Source organism: Odontesthes bonariensis, chromosome 14 (assembly GCF_027942865.1).
Source record: "Odontesthes bonariensis isolate fOdoBon6 chromosome 14, fOdoBon6.hap1, whole genome shotgun sequence".
In the NCBI taxonomy this organism is placed as follows: Eukaryota; Metazoa; Chordata; class Actinopteri; order Atheriniformes; family Atherinopsidae; genus Odontesthes; species Odontesthes bonariensis.
In genome coordinates, this window is record NC_134519.1 from 27,351,316 (window position 1) to 27,372,891 (window position 21,576).

Consider the following 21,576-nt stretch of genomic DNA (forward strand, 5'->3'; position numbering starts at 1 on the left):
TGACAGGTGGTGAGTGTTAATTAGGGAGGCTGTGGTTTAATACAGGTTTAAAAGTGCAGAAAAAGAGCTTAAATTGACAAACTGCTGGATGAAGACAGGAGGGGGAGGAGGGGATCGTTCTCAGAGGAGAGAGGTGGTGATGGTAAAAGGACAGATAAATGCAAAATCAAAGATGCTGCATTGAAAGGATGGAGAGGTTTGGAAGAGAGGAATGAAGAGGGAGAGAAACCAGCAGGGAACTACTTTTCGAAGACAAGAGTGGACTCGGGCCTGTGCTGTGAAAACACTCAATGAGGAGAGGCAGGGGGAGGGGGGGCTGTGAGGGGAATGAGTGGGAATGAAAATAATAAGAGGATGCGACTCTGCCACATGTTATCTGAGGCAGAGGAGGCGTGTTTTGTTGTGATGGTGGTAGTGTTGGTGGGCTTCAAGTTAGGGGAGTCATTAAAAAAATGCCCAGCTGGCTAAACTGTTTTGAAAATGGCCTGAATAAAATCTGAATTCATTTAGGGAGAGGCCATCCCACAGGCACTTATACCCAAGAGGGTTTAAGGGAAAAGGCCATAGAGACGGAGGGGATGATCAAGGCAAGCGCAGTGGGATTTAAGTATCATCACGATACAGTGAGACAGTGAGACGGAGTGATATCTGAGGCAGGGATGGAGAGAAGAAAACGGCACTGCAATTGCTGTCGAAGCAGGTTTCTTTTTCTTCTGAAGCCACAATGGGGTTGAATCAAACTGATTGCAGAAGAAGTGAAAATGTTGCCTTCTATCTCAGTTCTAATGGGGTTAATAATGAAATAGAACAGATCTCCTCCTTTACAAGCTCCAGGGCAAGCCGTATAAAGAACAGCACGCTGCCTTCCAACTTGCCGTCTGCAGAGAGGTAGGCCATTAGCCATTACTGAGCTCTTTTCTGATGTCATATGGAGTAGGAGGAAAATGCTGGGTGTGCCTAAATACATGTGTGTGTGTGTGTGTGTGTGTGTGTGTGTGTGTGTGTGTGTGTGTGTGTGTGTGTGTGTGTGTGTGTGTGTGTGTGTGTGTGTGTGTGTGTCCATTAACCCCAATAGAATTTGAATGGGTGAACTTGCGTGGGTGGACCAAGGTGCCAAAGCACAACCAGAGCCCAACAATGTCGCCTCCAACACACTATGTCAATCCTGAATTAATGCTGGTTTCTCTCTAAGCACGTTATAAAGATTCACTCAAGCTCACATTTGTACATAATGGAGCTTTCTGCTAGCCTGATAAACCAGCCTAAATGGATTGGATGTCTAATTTAGTCTGGCACCGATCAATGGATACAACGGAACATTGTTGATGAGCACAACCCGTTGTCTTTCAAACCGCGTCTGTGCCTATAGGCCAACGCTCTGACCAATCAGCGCAACTGACTGTGACGTAGTAAGCGCGACAGAAAGCTTTGGTGGGAGGGGACTCTTCCAAAACTGATGCCAAGCACAGATTCTATAATAGGACAGATACGCCACTCACGGTGCATTTCCGGTTTCCAACGAGGCGATTTTGGTTGCAGTTCCACCCTCTTTCCACGTGGGGCGCCCAATTTTGGAGACCAGAATGAATGGAGTCCTATGGAGCTATACGCCCTTTCGTGCCCTTATCTCAAGATATAATTTTTTCTCTAGTAATTCGAATGTTGTTTTCGAAAGAGGGTGTTTAGAAAATACCCATGGCAGAGTTTTAGATTTTTAGAGCCACTCATTTGCTTAAAAAAAGGATTTGAAGTGTATATGACGTCATACATAGCTGGTCGACCAGCTGTCATTAGCACAATGCTAGCGCGTTGTGGACAACAAGAAGCCAACCAGTAAGAAATCAAAGGGATATATGTACTCGTTCAGTAGATTTTTTACTTGAAACCCATGTTGAGCTCTCAGAAACTACATTCAAATCTGAGCGCTCTTGAGGAGACTTAGGTGACACTGACCATTTGTAGCATCTAGCTCCATTGGGCCCCATTCATTCTGGTCTCCACCGACGCTCCCAGTGGAATTCTGGTGGAACTGCAGCCAAAAAGCCAGTACAATGGGGCTTAATACAGAGTGGCAAGGCTGTTCGTTATAATGGCTGTGTGCCAAGGCTGAATCAAACGAGCACTGTTCCATTGCCGCCGCCATCTTTCTTGTTGTGCTTTCGCTTGTCTATGTTCGCTTCCACTGCCCAACGTCGCACTGCTCTGTCGTCACTCCCTCAAAACCCCGCACCAGAACCCTCTGGCCCGCCCGCGTTGATTCAAAACACATCTCTGCGTTGTGATTGGTTTAGTTGCCATCTGCCAGATTCAGGGCAGTATTTTCAAAATGACAAGTGGATCGAGGCCAGACCCAACCGCAGGCAAAACATTTTGCCGTCCAGCAGTTGGCGCTGGTTTTCCAGGCTAGCTTTCTGCAGCAGCTTCTTATTAGTATTCTTAAAAGTCACATAAAGTTTATTCCTTTCAGATGTATTCCTGAAAAGACAGCAAGAGCCAGTTGCAGCCTGCTCAAAGTGGCTAAAAAGCTTTACATTGAGTGCCCCTCGAGTGCCTTGACAGAAATGATAAAAGGACAAAGTGGTCGAATGATTGACTGATGTGAGAGAAGGGAAAGCAGAGTTTGCAACTGCTTAAAATCAGTTATACCGGCTGACGACATTTGCCTCTAACTTGTGACAGACGAAAAGAATGATAGAAACGTACGACGGGGGGTAAAGAGAAAGAAAATGCGACACGGGGTTGAGAGCAGATGAAGGAGGGCTGTGAGAGATGTGACCAAGAGCAATGTTTTCAGCAGTGATTTTACCGTCTACTGAAGCAGAAAGCACTGAACTTTAGATGAAATATTAATACACAACCAAAGAAATAGAGGGATAGAGAAAATAAAAGGATAAAAAAAGCAACCTGGTATTAGCCACTTCCGTTTTAATTAGTTTCTCCTTTCATTCCATTTCCTCCATCACTAATTTGGGCTCTGCAGAGGTAAAACCTAATTAGAGAATAACAATTATTGGAAATTATTGCCTATTACTTAATTGTTTAGGTTATCAGAGTAATCATTATTACTCTCTGTAACTATAACCGAGCATTAACACCAGATGAAATTAGTCAAACAGTTTTTGGAACCAAACCATTGATATCTCCACAGAATGTGGCGGTGAGGAAAAGGTGAATCCAAAATCCAGGGGTCAGGTGTTAATAGATTAAGTCTTAGTTTAAGTCTAAAAAACAGAATTCTACAATAATAATGAGCGACTCATTATTTCAAATAAATAAATAATCATCCATCCATTTTCTATACCCACTTAGTCCAATTTGGGGTCACAGGTGGGCTGGAGCCTATCCCAGCTGTCATTGGGCGAAAGGCAGGGTACACCCTGGACAGGTTGCCGGTCCATCACAGGGCCACACAGAGACAAATGAGACACACACACTCACTCCTAAGGACAATTTAGAGACACCAATTAACCTGACATGCATGTTTTTGGATGGTGGGAGGAAGCTGGAGTACCTGGAGAGAACCCATGCATACATGGGAACATGCAAACTCCACACAGAAAGGGATTTGAAACCTGGAACCTCTTGCTGTGAGATGACAGCACTAACCACGACACCAGCATGCGGCTCCAATAAACAATCAGTCATTGCAGATAGTCCAGTTTTCAGGTTTTTTGCAGTAATGGCCTCCTGAACCTCATTGCAGAAGGGCTGAAGAGGCCTCTGGCTGAAGAAGCCTCTGACTGAAGGCACCCTGTTGTTTAATCATTATGCTGTCTGCAGTGTTGTCCATGAAGTTTACCAGCTTATGCTGCAGCTTAATTAGCTCCAGGGGCTAACAAGCAATCATCAGTACAGTCGTCCCTCTTCATCTGTTTGCTCGGTTTCTTTGAGTTGTTGCCTCTGATGTTGCTGCACCCAACAGATGATCGTAAAGAGAATTGCATTCCCTGCTATATATCAAGTGGCATGGAAGCAACTCTGTAAATTGTGTCTGATCTGTCAAAGATTAAAATGACGTGACTCACAAGCTATTCCCGGTCTGAGCTGGCAAACATCGCTGATACTCACAGTGATGGAAGCATCCCCTGAAGAGGAGCTTGCCACCTTCTGGTAACACTTCCCGGCAACTTTACTTACTTCCAACACCCTGGTATCTGTAGGACTCCTCAACCTCCATCGCATCTCCCAGGATAAAAATAGTGTGTGACTTTTACCTATTTCTCCTTTGTCTTGTTCACACATTCATGAGATGATTACACCCCACTACTAAGGCAAGGCAATTTTATTTGTAGAGCCAATTCGTACACAAGGTAATTCAAAGTGCTTTACAGCTACATAAAATCATTAAAAAAAATAATAATAATAATAATTAATTAATTTAAAAGTGAAGAGGGCAGATAAAATACTTTCAGGTGTCATATGCACAGCTAAATAGAACTGTTTTCAGCCTGGATTTAAACATTGTCAGAGTTGAGGCCTGTCTCACATCTTCTGGAAGGCTCTTCCAGATTTTTGGAGCATGAAACTGAAACGCATCCTCACCTTGTTTAGTCCTGACTCTGGGCACCAGCAGGAGACCCCTCCCTGAGGTTCATACTACTACAGAGTCCATCCATCCATCCATTTTCTATACCGCTGAATCTGTCGGTCGGGTCGCGGGGGGGCTGGAGCCTATCCCAGCGGTCAATGGGCGAGAGGCGGAGTACACCCTGGACAGGCCGCCAGTTACTACAGAGTCATCTGAGTATTTCTGCATTTGATTGGATTTCTGAGTTGTACTGGTGTACAGTGTAACGAGACACAGTGAGAATACTGTTCCCTGTGGTGCTTCAGTGCTGTTAACCAGCCTCTCAAACACACAACCCTTTTAGTCTCACATTCTGTGGTCTGTCTGCCAGGTAGTCAATAATCCAGTGTGGGCTCATATTTACCGAGCACCTGAGGATCGCCTCTGCAAATCGCATGGTTAGTAGACCTAAAGACTGGAAACACTACCTCAACGCACGGCTTGCAAATTATCTGTTAAACCTTTTGTGCTGATTTTTCAGCAAGAAAATCTTTTTTTTTTATTCACAAGGCTGGGGAAAATAGAATTCATGACATTTTCCATAAAAGTCATTGTTTGAAAAGCAGTGGAAAAAAATATCAAATGCAAAAAAACAACAATGGTTCAAGGTTTTGTTACTTTTGCTAAAAAGTAACAAACAAAACAACAGCAACCACAGTCATACCTACAAGCATGTCTTCATAAATATATCTAATGTTTGTGCAATTCAAAATCCTGATTTGTCTAAGCTGCATTACCTTTCTTTATTGCTTCATAAGGCTGAAATTCATGTGAAATCTGGCTTTTATTGTGCACGACTGGGCATTCAGTGATCCTTCTTTGTGACCTTTAAGATTATTTATGTTATGTCACACAGGGCTGCATCCGGCTTATTTTGCCATGACTTTGAACTGCGGAGTGGATCATTCGAGGTGCTCAAAACAAATTTTCAATAAAATTGAGGGTTTTGTACAGCAGCCTGGAAGGTTACGAAGTCCATCTTTTTTTGTTGAAGGAAGATGTGCAGCACAATGAGTCCTGCAGAAACACCATCTTTATAATCAGTTTACACCTTTGCCTAAACATCTCCGTGTACGTCCTAACACCTCTGAACGGCAGAGAGAGGTGGAGTTAGGAAAACTGTCCAAAATGCTTGGAGACAGCAGGAGATAAAAATGGATTGCCACCTATGAGAGCAAAAAATGAAAAACACTACAACTTGTGAAAATATAAAGATACACAAATCCATTTACGGACTGTGAGATGAATGAATGCTACCTGCATGAAAGGGATGAATGTATTTGAAACAGTTTATGAGTAGCAGATCACTTTTGGAAACTAACCTTTCCCTCTCTGGCGTTTAGCGTGTTTTATGCAAAGCAGTTCACTCTGCATTCATGCACTCTGGCAAAATGAGCCTGCTGAGAATTTAGCTCATAATTGCAAGTGCAGCAGTTGCAACATGCTAAACCACGCGGGAGCCTTTGTACATTTCTGAAAAACATTGACTGTGCAGGTGCACAGGTTGGGCAATATTAGCAGAGAGAAAAACACTACTTTCAGAAAATGTGTGCTGCAGAAAGACTACCTTCATTCCAAACCTAGAATGTGGATATTTCTTTCACCTTTTCGAGTTGATATAACGGACAGTTGGGATAACAGTCACTGCCGCTGTTCTTCCTTCCTTTTGCAATTCTCATGAAATATTTGTTCATTCCCATCAAACAACCAGCAACCTGTCTTTCTGTAACACATTTAAACAGCTGGAAGCGATCGATTCCCACAAGGCACCGCAGGTCCGTCTTGGCATCACGTCTGTCTCCCAGCATCCCCCAATGTTTACTTTATACCTGTTTGCTCACAGAATAATTGTCTGTTTATTCAGTACGTTTTAGGTCTTTTTTATGATTTATAACAATGTGTTGTTGAACACATTTTGGTCTTCCTTGCTTTTATTTATAGCAGATAAAAGTGCGGGGCTAAGACGAATGATTTCGCAGCCATGCAACAGAGCAGTTTACCCATCATTGTTTTTTCTCGACAGCAGCCGTATGGTGGATGGAGCTACTTAGCATACCTTGGGGGAGATGACGTGCTGGCCCATTTCCTGCTGTGTTTTGAGTAGCCAAGGGAAAACAGAGGTAAGAGTGAGGAGGCAAGGGTAGGAGGCGGAAGCAAAAACCTTAGGGAGGATGCTTATTTGGCTGCTCAGGGATCCTCAGAGGGTTAGGTGTGGATTGCACATGCTAAACAGCGAAAGACATCATTGTAGTTCCTCAGTACAGGGGATAAGGGATTTTAAGAGACTCTCACAGAATTCGCTTGTCTGTCCAACTTTCATTCTAAGAATCCATATGGATGGGTTAGAGTTGGAGGGAGGATTTGCTCATGTACACCACGAGAGGTGGGATAACTGGAAGAGAAAACAAACAAAAAAAAAAAAACCACCCAAACACGCAGTAAGAGACAGCTTGCAATGGCTCACCACACCCTGTTGAGGATGTGCCGCTCACAGTCCAGCGACTCCATTCATCAAGTTCGACAGGGAGTAGGGCAGCGCCGGAGAGGAAAGGGAGAAAGAGGTAAACAGGGGCTGAGAGGTGAAAGGTAACGTAGCAAGACAAGAGCAGAAGGATTGAGTGCTCTGGGACGACAGCAGTGAAAGGAAAGTAGCGACAAAGCAGAGAGGAGGCGAGGATGCAGCGATGGAGGGAAAGGAAAGGAGAGAAAGCTTTAGATGCCGCTGGGAAGGATCCCATTAACATGGAAATCACTTCCTCCAGCTCTCCATGGCTCACTGATGGCTCGGCAAAAAGAGAATGGCTTTAGCTCCTATTATTCTGCGTGAGGAGGCACACTGCCAGGTCAGATGAAAAAGTAACGCAAAAAAGAAAAAAAACGAAAAAAAAAACAGTCTCTTTGGAGCCCTGCCTCCATGTGATTTTTTTTGGGCGAGCAAAGGGCCTGGGCATTGCCGCAGAAAGTGTGATGGATTCACCTAATTTCCACAGAAGCCAGAGCTGATATACAGGGAAACGAAAAAAGGAAACAGGGACAGAAATGGCCCCGTTTAATGGGTTTAATGGAGTTTTAAATTTCCCTGTTTTTCCTGTGTAATGGCAGGAAAACTTGGGACTATGAAAATTGTCTTTGTGGATTGGGGTGTGGAGAATTAAACACCATCTCAGACCTCCATAAGGCTGGATTGCCTGCATGTAGGTCTTTTGGAAACCGTGTGCTGTATCGTACGATTACTGTGTGATGAATCTCTGCTCACAGGCTCTTTTGGCTGCGCAGGATTGCAGCAGAAAAGCGCATCAGGGGAAGCTCTGCCCGCGCATTCCTCACGGAAGCGGCCAATTTGATGTGGTTCTAATGTCAGTGTAAAGCCTCATTTGTTGTGCATGTACAGTTTATGCAAAGACTGCAAGAGAGGGAACAGAACGAAAAGCCACTACCCATGAGGCAGACTGACCCTGCCTTTTTAATACGACTGCAAGCATTGAACACAAGACACACAAGCACACAGTGCAGTTAGTGGGCTGCTGCAGCTTTCATACCCACGTCGGGTTAAAGCCTAGAGGAACCTATCAAAGCAGAGCTCTGAACTGTGCCACCATTGACTCCGGGGCACTGCAGTGGCAGGCCTAATTGTGATATGAGGGAGACATTTCAGGAAAAGCTTTTCATGCCCCAGCGGAGCTGGCTGCATATCTAGGATTTTGCATACATTCTACATGTGAGATAAGTAAGTAAGAAAGTGTGTGCATGGGAATTCTCCAAGGGATACTCTGGACACATTTAATCTGCAGCATCTGGCAATAAGTTGCAGAGCAGACCTAAACTTTTTTTCCCGGTATAAACGCACAGAAAAACAAACAGACACATCTGTCTGCGTCATGGCGTCTAAACACGACACCGAAAGCAGGATTCATTCCATTCCACAGCATGCCATCAGCGCTGCGTGAGATGAAGTGATTTTTAGTTAGCCTGATTATCACTGTTGCTGTGAAGCCATTAGCTTTACTCCCCCCCCCCCCCACTCCCCATCCTGTCATCTCCCTCCTTCACGCTTGGGCGAACTTGCCCTCAGGACCGGCTTTCATGCATTCTAAAGAGTTTATCGTGCAGGTCCAAACAATGGGAGACGTAAGTGTGTGGGTGGCGATCATTGGACAGGACAACAGGATGTGGGAGCCCTCGTTGGACCAGGATTGGCCTGCGTTCATGCCCCTTAACTCCAGTGAGCCCATTTCTAGTTGACAAATGCACATTAGTCATGGCGTTTAACTAAATTCATTATCGATGCCCTATTGAAGAAGGCACAAGCTATTTTCGATATCTTTTGAGATTTTACTGAATGTGATTCGACTGCTTAAAGGGGTTTGAACAGAAAAAGCACGTAGGCTGATGCCCCTTCTAGTTGCTGTCTGCTGTCACTGTTATAAAAGAAGCGCAGTCTTACACTGTCTCCTTTGTATTCTAATAACATTGTTTTGATCACTAATATTACAGACTTAATAATATATGAACAGTATTTGAGGATTTGCCAGGAAATATTGAAACAGGAAAACAATGAAACAGGAAACACAAATGACTGCGTCTACACTGCTTTATGGTGGGACTGTGGAAGCCAAAGGTTTGACAAGTGGTTTGACATTTCTCAGCACAGACACTTTCTGACACACTGACTAAAAACAATTGTGTGCTGAAGGTGTTTAAAGCAGGGACAGATGGGAGTGTGTGTGTGTGTGTGTGTGATGAGGGACATGAGGATGCCGTGCATGTGAAGAGCATGCACGCTGTAAGTGGTACTCAGGATTGTGTGTGTGTCTGACAGGAGGAGACAGAGCCTGTCACTGCTCTGCATCCCTGTCTCGTCACCTCTGACTGATGATGTGCAACATTATGTGTTTGTGTGTGTGTGTGTGTGTGTGTGTGTGTGTGTGTGTGTGCAGGTTAGTCAGACCACAGAGATGAAGGTATATTTCCACAGATGCAGAGGAAGCTTGGGGGGAAAGAACAGGGTTATGTGATTCTGCGAGTACACTTCTAGTTCACCCACTCATCCCCTTTTGTTGCCAGTACGCCTCTTTGCCTTTTTTTTCTTTACGTCTCATTCTCGCTAAAAGACATAATACCCTCTTTATCCCTCTCGATTCCCTCCGTTTCATTCACTCCCCCGCTCCCTTTTTTGTTCATTTGTCTCCTTGTCTCCTTGGTCTTTCCGTGGCTTCTTCTACATTCTCAGAGCCATTTCTCACCCACTCCCTCATTGTCTCACTCCTCTGACAACTTTATCACGCCTTTTGTAGCGACTCCATCTTTCACTTTTTCTCTTTCAAGAAAAATGTTCACACTTGACTATAAAGACAAAACTATATGCAAACACTTGCACACTCCTCTTCGAATTTCTCCTCCCATTCACACACTCTCTGTCACAGCCGTTCTCTCCAGGGGAATGAATTAGTAATATTTATGATGAAGCCCACTCTGAGCTACTCCCACTATCGCTCACCCTGTCTTTGTCTAATTTCCCTGGAGCATAAAATGACACTGATCTTATCGGTGCTACCTATGTAGTCATCTGTCAGCCCATCTATCTTTCCATCCATCAAACAGCTGGGAGAGTGATGGCTCCCTCGACGTCTTTATGTGGCACCGCTGGCAAGCCAAGGTTGTTCGGGAACCCACATAAAAGCGGTAAACCGCACCTGAGCTTCCGTCTGCGGACTTGTCACTGAGCTGAGTTGTAGCTTTTCGAACTGTCCTTGCAGGCTGAGCGGAATTGACAAAAGTTTCAAGCACGAATGACAAAGTCTCCGGGCACATCTGGGAATTTCTTTGTGTCGAAAATGCAGCAGCGATCATCTCAAGGCGCTGAATCAATGTTTTGCTGTTTGGAAGCCTGCAGATTTATTGGAGGAGATAGAGCTGGAGTACAGATCTCTAAGTTCTTAGCCCGTCACATTTCACCAGAGAGAGCCACACACAAGGACACTTCAATTTCTGAGTTTCTTAAAAAAGGAAAAGGTGGCCGGTGGAATCATTTCTGGAAATGTTTAACGGTAAATGATGAATGGAATGTACTTGTGTGGCGCTTTTCTAGTCTAGCTGACCATTCAAAGCGCTTTTATACTCCATGCCACATTTACTCATTCACGCACTCACTCATACAGCATGTCTTAGTCCAGTGATACTCACTATTTTTTTCACAAGAGCCACATTGGCAGAGCAAAATCAAGGGAAGAGCTACTTTTACGACAACATACAGTCCCCTTTTGCAAATATGCATTTCTACATATAAAACATCCCACAAAAAAGAAACAACACAGCCAATACATTTTCAATTAAGACCATATTTACCTTAAAGGATAAGACCGGTTTTTTGACATTGGGCCCTTGATTTCACATTATAACATGATGTTCTACTCACCCCTGCTTGTTGTTGAACATTTGGAGCTGTTCCGAAGATATTCGCGAGGCGTCTGGCTGCTCTCTTGAGATATTCGGCCATCAAACGGTTTCCTATGGGCAAGCTTATACAGGTACAAACTATGCTGTTTATAATTTATTAATTACTCTACACCAGCACTGATAACGTGGAGGTGCGTCGCTTACTTAAAAAAATCCGGGTTACTAATTTTGAATTTTAGCCGAATGAATAAATAGGCAGCAGGTCTGTGGGCTGCCTGTGGCAGTAGCACGACGATGACGTCAGTAACACCCACTTTACGACAAAAAAATCAAAATTACAATAACCCGGATTTTTTTAAGTAAGCGACGCACCTCCACGTTATCAGTTCTAGTGTACAGTAATTAATAAATTATAAACAGCATAGTTTGTGCCTGTATGAGCTTGCCCATAGGAAACCGTTTCATGGCCGAATATCTCAAGAGAGCAGCCAGACGCCTCGCGAATATCTTCGGAACAGCTCCAAATGACCAACAACAAGCAGGGGTGAGTAGAACATCATGCTATAATGTGAAATCAAGGGCCCAATGTCAAAAAACCGGTCTTATCCTTTAATACTGGGATGAGCGGAAGCTGGCATCCATGTCTTTGACTTTCTTCATGTTGTATTTGTAGTTTGTTGTTGTAATCATAGTGAGACATTCAAGATGAGCATGGTTTTTGTGCTGGTTTTTGCCCTTTTTTAATTAAAAACCGATCCATTGTGCCTGCATCTCGCGCTGGCGCTGACGGTGGTTTAAGCGGGCTGCGTTGCCAGGTTTAACAGTGCCCCCTTTAGGAAACACCATTAAGCCTTAATTAATACATAATAAAAATACTTAATACTACAAAAAACACAAACTTAATTAAAATACTTAATACTGTGCAGTATTTGCTTTATGTTATTTTAAAAAAATTATTGTTATAAGCTACTATGCAAGTGCGAGCCACTAATTAAAGCTTGAGGAGCCGCGCAATGAGTATCTCTCTCTTAGTCTATATATATATTTTTTTTTTTGGGGGGGCTTTTTATGCCTTTAATGATAGGACAGTTGGAGAGAGACAGGAAGCAGAGAGAGAGGGGGAAGACATGCAGCAAAGGGCCATCTGGTGCGGGACTCGAACCGGGGCCAGCTGCAGCGAGGACTGTAGCCTCTGTACATGGGGCGGCTGCTTAACCCACTACGCCACCGACCGCCCCAGTCTATATATTTTTTTACGGGCTACACAGTGCTTTGTTTTAAACATTCACACACACACTCATACACAGATGAATGCATCAGTAAGCTTCAACACGAGGCCTGGGGAACCCAGGAGTCGAGCCACCTACCTTACAATTGGCAGGTGACTGCTCTTCTTCCAAAGCTACAGCCGTTCCATATGAATAATTATTGATTAGAAATTATTTAATCAATTATGTCTGCTGTAATACTTTTAGTTATTAATAAATTCAATATCTTCAGCAATGCTTGTGCATGAAATGTTATCAAGGGTATGAAATATTTAGGACTAAAATAGAATCTCATGGTCTTAAACCCATTCAATGTTGGAAATGACAAGAATAAACATTTTGTTTGTAAAAAAAGCTTTACAAACAGCTAAAGGTCTTTGCTGAGTGTATTTTAGTAACTCATTGCACTGCAGAATCTTAAGATGAATGTGACCTTGTGACAGAACGTAAAATAGCTAAATTGGTCCACAGTGCAAATCTTTGTAGGTTAACAGTAAAGGCAATTTTTTTTTTGCAATGACTACGTTTTGTTATTGCTCTATTCCCTACAAAGTTGCAGCTTAAGGTTTGATTTGTCGGCCCGTTGATATTCTGCATCTCTATACCTGTTGTTACGTGGTTACGTCCATATTCCAAACCTCGCTACAATTCATTTGACTACAAACACAGAGGAAGGAGGGGATGGCGGGAGCCACTAATCCTTGGACCTTTGCGACAGCTTGAATGCTGAAATGCAAAGATTACTGGTTTGAGATTCGCCCCTACACAGTTTTCAGCAGTCACTTTACTTTACCTCCCCACATTCTAAGAGCAATTTCACACTTTCCTACTGCACTCTAACAGGTGAATTGTTAGGGTTAGGGGTTAAAGGCCTAGAAACATGTTAACATCTCACAATTCACAACCAATGATTCTGAGGAGACTACATACTGGACATGTTACCCCGGTGAGACTGGGTTGCTAAAACTCTGTCCACTTACTAGCTTTCACAATGGCTTCACAAATTAATATGACAGATGCTTAGAAGCTCAGGAAATGGACCTTAGATTTGGGTTGCCTTCTCAAACTAAGCTACTTCTTCCGAGAAAAACAAGGAACAGTTGTAATTCAATCCAACACAAATGTGAGGTCTGAGCAGAAAAGGGCCTCTAGAAAAGTTTTAGGGTGAATCTTGCCTTGGGATTATTTTTGACAATCTATAATATCTTGGACATAAATGCAGGAAATATAAGAGCATCCTCCACTTAGATGTTCATAAATGAAAGTTCAAGTAAGCAAGTTATATATAGAAGGGAGATGAGATAAAAGTAAATAATGTTGTTAATTTTTTATTTTTTTTTCTTACAATTTGCTAGATGTTACTTGAAGATGAACCATTATCAAACACGTACCCTCTTGGTTTGATTTATGTTATAATGGACTAAGCCAACTTGTCTCAGAGGGAATTCGGCTGTAGAGCACAGGCAGCAATAAAATATTTATATTCAGCCTTAGTAAACATGGGAAAACATGTAGGAATAAAACACTTCATGGAAGCAAGGGTATAAAATTTCAAATCGGCCCCAGCACAAACATATGGCCTGATTACAAAGCTAAATGTAAGTCTGGATATGCTCTAAATGTCCTTATAGATCACCAGAATAGTAGAGAGTAATCTACTGCAATTACCCTGAGGGTTTGTGACAGAAAACTATCATTCGAGCTGTGATTTGATAGCCAACATTCTTGTTTACTCTCAGACAATTAGTCACTACTATAATTAACAAATTAATCAGGCAATGAGTTCAACTGAGATGGCACAAGAAACCCCCCTTAAGCATTTTTTTAATATCCACCTGGCTTGTTAGCAGAAAACATCACAAAGGCAGTGATATTTTTGGAATAAAAACAAAACTAAATCTGGGATTTCTTTCAGAAGGGCAGTTTTATTCAAATCAAGTGTCTTATATGTTGATAACTTTAAAGCCCCCTCTGCTGAAAAATCCAAGTTTTGAAACTTGGTACCATGTCCATGTTTTGTTTTTTTGTGTTACATGATTATTTTTAGCATGAACAAAATGTGCACGTTTGTGAGGAACTAATGAAATGAGAAGCTAGGGCAAGATATCTGGCTACTCTGAGCAGCCGCTAGCATCTGTGGCTGCTACAACAGTAACTAAACAATAGACGTTGCATGCAAGTGCGTGTATCAGAATGCACTAGCTTTTTATTGCTGTCAGCATTTTCAGAAATCTATCACTCGCCAGCTGGTTGAGTGAGTGAGCAGCCACTGGGAGCCGGCTTGCTAGCTGCAGTCCGCCCACCTTTCCGTTGTGATGGCTAGTAGCCATGGCTGGCCGAATCATGGATGCTAGTGGCCATTGAGCAACAGGGAATGTCAATGTTAGTTTGATTTATAAAGCACATTGAAAAAAACGAGTTTTGCCATAGTGCTGCATGGTAAAAGTTCAACAAACCAAGAAAAAAAAGAAAAAACAATAAAAACACTATATGACTGAGTGGGTGAGATCAATAAAGAAATAGAGGAGGCTACAGGTAGAGAACAAGCAAAAAAGACTCCAATTAAAAAACACATTAAAACACAATGGATATAATCAATGTGTCCAAATTTAATACTAAAAGGAGGATTTGATAGTGTCTTGAAACCTCTAGCTTTGTGATCGAATCTAGGGAAAGCCTAAAAGCATTTGATTAGTTGGCTTTAGTGTTTTAGCTGGACTGCAATGATATCAACGTCCCTCTGGACAGGATGGACCCAGAGCGTTTAGAGCCTTAAAAACCTTCAATAAAATCTGGAAATTAATCCTATAGGGAAAAGAAAGAAAGATAATGCAGTCAGGCCAACACTGGTGTTAAACAAGCATGTTTTTTTGTTGTTGTTGTTTTTTCTCATGGAAATATGAGCGTCTGCATTTTGTTCCGGTTGCAAAGTATTGGGAGAAGATTGCTCGAGACAAACAAACAAAGGAGTGCCAGCCATATAGAACTCTATTCATCAAATGGGGTGAAATAATACCCACAAGTCATTTCAGCATTTAAGACTTTTTTTGTGGCAAAATTTAAAAAATTTACAATTTTGAGGATAGAGGATGAGTTTATAGGGAAATTAATAACTGGTATAAAATGTCAATTTAAAGGTTCAGAAGGTCTTGCATCTTGCATTAAAACATCAAAAAACACAAGGTAATTAGTGTATGCTATTTGATAATAAGATGCCATTTGATAATGTGCTTAAAACATTGTGTTTGCCATTGAAGCATCTGAAAATATCCCACATTCTCCAAACACAACTAAGACCTGCGTGGTAGCCTACTTTCTCCCCACTACACTGCTTCCTCCGGGCATAGGAAATCCCTTAACAAAATCAAAACTGAGCACACACTAAACCCACTTAGTTCCTAAAATCAAGATTTGGATAGAAAGAAATTCTTGGGCGCTGTGTAAAGGCAAACTATCAAAGCAGGGCCCTGCTTTTACATTTTGTCAAGGCGATGATGTACAGCTGATACCTGGTTTGTGCACTTCAATGTAATCCTCTACTTCTGCTAAATGCTACAAGGAATAAGTAGTGTTGACCTTGGGAGACGCAGAGACCGGATTTGAGGGTGTCTTTTTAAAAAGCCTGGGTGTGTAATTGAGTAGAGCAACGGGGTGTCTGGCTTTGATGGTGTTGGTGCAAGCACAATGCAGCATGAGAGCAGGAGAGAACACGGGGGGATGAAAGACGAGCAGCAAATCGAGGATACACTCAGATGTACACGTACAAAATTGTGAGAATACGACGACTTTTCACACACACACACACACACACACACACACACACAAACCCTAGGCAAGATATTCAGTACAGTACAAACAGACAGGCAGTGATCAGCATGACCAGACGAGGCAACAGGAGAATTTGGTAGACTGTGGGATTTCAAACTAGCCTTTGGTACCGTGCAATTCATCCTCACTCAGATAGATCTGTCTTCCTGGAAGAAGCCCACCAGTCCTTGGAGCAGCTCAGTCCAAAACACCATATTTGACAGGGAATCAAGTCAGCCAGCAAACCTCTCACCCCAGGGCATCATCAGTTCAACTGTAGCACTGAAGCCAGTACTCTATTGGACTCGAAACCTTCATATACCCATCCAACTCCTGACAGCTCTTTTCTGGCATCCACCTGCGCTCCTCCAGACAGTAACAGGGTTTACGTCCAACACCACTCACCAGATAGTTGAACCATATTAAGTATTTATGCAGCTCATGAAAATTGTATACGCACGTCTACCTAAATTATAACTTTGAAGACAGGAAACAATTAAATTACGACATACATTTTTGGTCAAAATAAGGGGAGACTTTGACATGAGAGCAATTATTTGAATTCTAACTAATTAACGCCCTCGATCAGCTGTAGAATGATACTGTTGTAGTTGCCTCGAGCTAATTTGACAATTCCTAAACATACAAATCTAAACTAAACATATTTGGCAAGCTGCAATACGGAATATGTAAGTGATATTTTTGTTGGCATTGTATATTTCTGGGCCAAGCTGTCAGATCATACAGTACAATTTCACAACCTTTTTCTTACTACTCTTAATAAAGTGATTTTGTTACCTTTATCTAACAACTGTGCGCTTTGTATGCCACCCACCCACCTCATCCATCTCCTTCTGACTCTCAAGCAGTTCATAAAAGTGGTACTTAGTTCTTTCAAAGGAAAAAAAAAAGAAAAGAAACATTACCTTTGGATCCAGAATAGAATATGCTGCTCATAGATATAACAGGGAAGTTTATTTAGCAGAGTAATTTGTGACATGTCATTTTTTGCTGCTGCCTCTGGCCAGCTAGAATGACCACTGATAGTTGACATTCATTTGAGCTGAAGTCCAAAACTAGGGCAGTGTCCAACATAACTTTCTGTTGCATTTTGCCATCAAAAAGCACCAACAGAGTGGCTCTTGCACTAGAGAAAAAAATGGTTAGGTGTAGATGTCTTTGTAGATGCCTTTCCAGGGCACAAGAGAGGCATGTAGGGAAAGAAACACCACTTTATCACGTAAAATTTGCAGAAAAGTCAAGTCGTCCTTTTTTTTCTTTTTATCATTTCCTCATTCTGCACTGTGACAACAGTTGTAGGCAATGTCAAATCGAAGTCCTCATGTCCCTGTCAATGCGTAACGACTAGTTCACGACAGTAATGGAGGTGCCAGTCAGATTTATGTATAATGATAACTATGTGTGGTAAAATGAGTGAATGTCAGTACAGTTTGAGTGAATAAGTGCTAAGCAACATGAGGGAAGCGGAAAATGAAAGAAGCAGGGTGAGTTCTTCGTGCAGTCACTTCCTCGTCGTTCATTCTCCAGGATTTCAATGCGTGTGTGAAAATGGACAAAGTGGGTATGCAAGTGTTCTAACATTTTCAAAAAGGTTTTCTAGTTTGGCACACTGGCTTGCTGTGTTTTAACACCGTCACCATAGCAACAGAGATTGTGACACAAAGGCGATTCGGACACTCGGACGTTCTCTAAACCTGCTTAGCCTGACACAGCTGGCTGTAGGCAAGAGGCAGTTTACAACCTGGAAAGGTTGCCCGGCCATCACAGGGATAATACACAGAGACAGACAAGCAGCTGCACGCACCCTTCGTCTAATTTGGAATCATTTGTTGAACTAATATGTCTGTGGAATGTAGGGGGAAATCAGAGCACAGGGCCAAATCCCACTCAAGCACCTTACAACACTTACTGTGTTTCCTTGTGAAGTGAAGCAATTGTTTCCATGTCAACACTGATAATGCATTAAATAAATAACGTATCAGCCCCTTTTAAAATCTAAATAAGCTGTAACTGTACAATAGCTACATCTCACTCGCACCTCTTTTCACTTCAACTGGGAGAAGGTCAGCAGTTAAATTGGAGGAGATGGAGCTTGTTCAGATGACAAATGGTAGCGAGGATGACATTAAGCAAAGGATGACTACAGCACTGGCCATCAAGGCCCCTTGGTTCCCTTGATCTTTCACAGGCAAGTAACTGGCTTGTCCTTTGGAAGGTAATAAAGGGCGCACCCTCTTAATTTGTTTGGTGGTATAATAAAAGCAGGTTTAATTAATAATGGCCTCTATCCAACAACACAGGCAGATGAACACAGTGAAGTGTACCGTTCTGCATTATGAGTTCTATAAGTATCACATCCACCTCTTAACTTAATGAATGAATGATATCATTTCTAACCAGGAAAATAATAATGTGATGTTAGACTAAGACACAGGAGTAAGGACAAAGTCAATCTAATTCAGCAACAGTGTATGTTCAAAGCTACCAAGAGGGTAAACATTCCATATCCATACTTGGCACTGCAAAAAAATAAATAAATGATGACCACAAACTGTGAAATTATGTTAAAAAATGCAATTATGCTGGCCAACATCAAGGCACAATCAGATTATTTGATATAATCTGAGAGTATGGCTACAGTGGAAAATAGCATCTGATCTATCATTGCGAAGGTGAGTTAAATCCACGACTGAATGTTTGATGAGGTACTTCACAGCCCTGTGGGAATCTCCTCTGCCCGACTGCTGCTGTGAAAATCCTGACAGGACCTGCAGGTCAAAAAGGTCTGAAAGCTCCTCCGGCCTCACGGGCAAAACAAACACAATGTTTATGCTCTTAAGCTGCTCAGTGTTTGCTTTCCTCCTCACATTTTCTGACCGTGTTTGCTATAAAGTTAACAGACGCATTTTTCAAAGTTAAGTTCATTCTTGCTTCAGTGACTGACTGCTAGTTTGATTCTACACGGTGTCTGTATTAGTATTAGTGACTGCATGTAAAAGGGAAGGAAGCGATGCACACAATTACCGTATATATACACATCCAGAGAGCACAGCATGACCTTTATATTTCCTTATGTTGTATTGTGTTTGCTGGCTTTTCACAGTTGGTCTTTGATTCTCTGGTGGCCGTGTAAGCTGCTAAGTAACTCACTCTGGGTGAAGCGCGGAGGGTTGTCATTGACATCTGTTAGCTTGACAGTGACAGTGGTGGTTCCGGATAATCCTCCCAGGTGTCCCCCCATGTCTTTGGCCTGAAGCACCACGAGGAATTGGTCCTGGGTCTCCCTGTCCATGTCGGGCACGGCTGTGCGTAAAACACCTGGAGAAGACACACTCAGAAACATCAGGGTCACAATGAAATTTTTAAAGCAAGGTTTTTACTCTGGAAAAAACGCAACTGCAATCGACTAAAAAGGTTTCGTAATCAATATTTATGGCCCTGTAGTAACCCAGCACGAAACCCTTCGCTCTGTTTTGGAACAAACGCTCCAAGGCACGGGGGGATCTCACGCAGCTCTGTTCACATCTATAACCCGCAAGTTTTCTTTCAAACATACAGCGGAGCTATCACACCTTTTGTATCGTGTTTATCACTCTGTCAAACCTCAGCTGAGGCTAATTACCATATTAATAGTTAACAATCACTCATTTAGCTTTTGTGGATAAGCAACAAGCCATTTGAAAGACTATTAACACGTGTTATGATCAGGCTTGATGGATTAATGTAATGTAGCAGTTTTGCATTAATGACTCAGGCAGGAAAAACAGAAGATAAAAACAGCAAATGAAGCTGGTTTTGAACAACATATTCCACTAAGGTGGGAAAGAAAATTGTAATGGACACTGTGACCTTTTATTAATGACTTATTAACATTTATAACGGCGCATTTGATGGCCCATTATGAGCTGAGAAAGTCATGACCCTCTATTTAAGACTTCATCAAGGCTGCAGTTACACGTGTTAGTAAGTCATTAATAAAATGTTGTGCGTTTCTTGGTTTCCAAGCCATGTAGCCTGCGGCTATAAATGTTAATAATGTTTTTAATGGGGTTTGGTCCAGATGCTCTGCAGCTCTTTCTTATAAACTTTATTAACGGCCCATTGGAGACACGTTAAACTTATTAGACAGATCAATTAAGCAGTAAATCAGTTGGGCCAATATGCTGATACTTTTTCAGGTTCATCTGTAGATAAGTCCTGCTACATCTGAGTGCTTTGTCGTTCTTCCAAATGAAGTCAGAATGCAGGTGATTCTCACACTGTAACATCTTTTGCTGAGTACATATCTTGGTTCACAGTAAAAAGAAAAGTTCTTTACTAAAATGTGCATGAGTAAATCCATTAGTTACAGCTAATAAACCCTTGTGTGTAAGTGTGCCTCATAACAAAGTACCATTGCGATGAGATAATGCGCTATTATTCACTGAAAGAACAGGACTGTACTTACTGCACCTAATTTATGTAATCATGGCAGGCCACTGAAAGCTGGGCCATAAAACTGCCTGTGCTGTTTGCAGTTCTTTGATCATTATCACAGGTAATGGAGTCATCAAGTTGTGCCAAAACGTCAAGCCGTGGGTTTAAGTAATTTCAGTGCTTTAGTTCGATGTGTGGCATTTATTCAAAGCCCTTGATATCAGGCTGGAGACATAGCAGGTGTTTCTGACATTCTGCAGACATTTGCCAAGGACAATTTATAACATAAAGTGCACTCAGTAGAGTTTCTATCTAAAAGTTTTTGCGTTTGATAAGTTAGAACTTATTAGTTAGAACTCTAAAAGAGAAGTAGACAATGGGAGCAGTGATCCTACAAACCAACACCTGAAACACCTAATTTTACATATCAGTGAGAGTGACTGTGTACTGTATCCAGCAAACAGGGGGAGTCCCTGATGGCCAAATGACATTTACAACATCCACTACATCTAAAACTATTTCCCACTACAATATCCTCAGCAGGCTGCCACCGGGGCTTTAATGACATCTATAACAAGTTAGTCTCGGCACTACAGTCTGGAGGAGACATAAATCCAGCCTTCAGGGAATGTCCCGGTTTGGTCATCCAGAAAACATCCGGACTTTACTGGTAACGTACAAAGCTAACTAATATAAAACTAAACCATTTTCCGTGCCTGGTTGCAAAAAGATAAATAAAGGATCAATTTTATTACTTTTATGACTGCGTGTTTAGCTCAGTGAGTTATGCATGTGAGAGCCTTGCCATACACAGTCTTTCCACGTCCTGATACAGAAAGTCAGACAAATAACATCCCAAAAACTAAAAGTGGGATGTAAGCCACATGTTCCGAGGGGACATTCTATAAATGCGCAGCGGACCTTTTGGTTGTCGTCGGTATATATCGGTAACAGTGAGGTTTTTTGTGATTCAGATAAAGTTAGCTGGTTGTTTTTTGTAATTTATATTGCCATTAATAGTCTTACTAGTGCAGGTTGAAGGAATAAGTTGTTGCTTGTAAAGTGACAGGACTTTACTGACACTTCTGTCTCAACCAAAGT

At 42.2% G+C, this 21,576-nt stretch overlaps 1 protein-coding gene across 1 annotated transcript in view; it reads right to left on the bottom strand.

The window, feature by feature from the left end:
- cdh24b (cadherin 24, type 2b) overlaps window positions 1–21,576 on the bottom strand; it is a 183,809-nt gene that overhangs the window by 61,939 nt on the left and 100,294 nt on the right. The window contains exon 5 of the mRNA XM_075483843.1: window positions 19,210–19,377. Within this exon, the coding sequence (XP_075339958.1) occupies window positions 19,210–19,377 (168 nt within the window). The remainder of the gene's footprint in view (window positions 1–19,209; window positions 19,378–21,576) is intronic.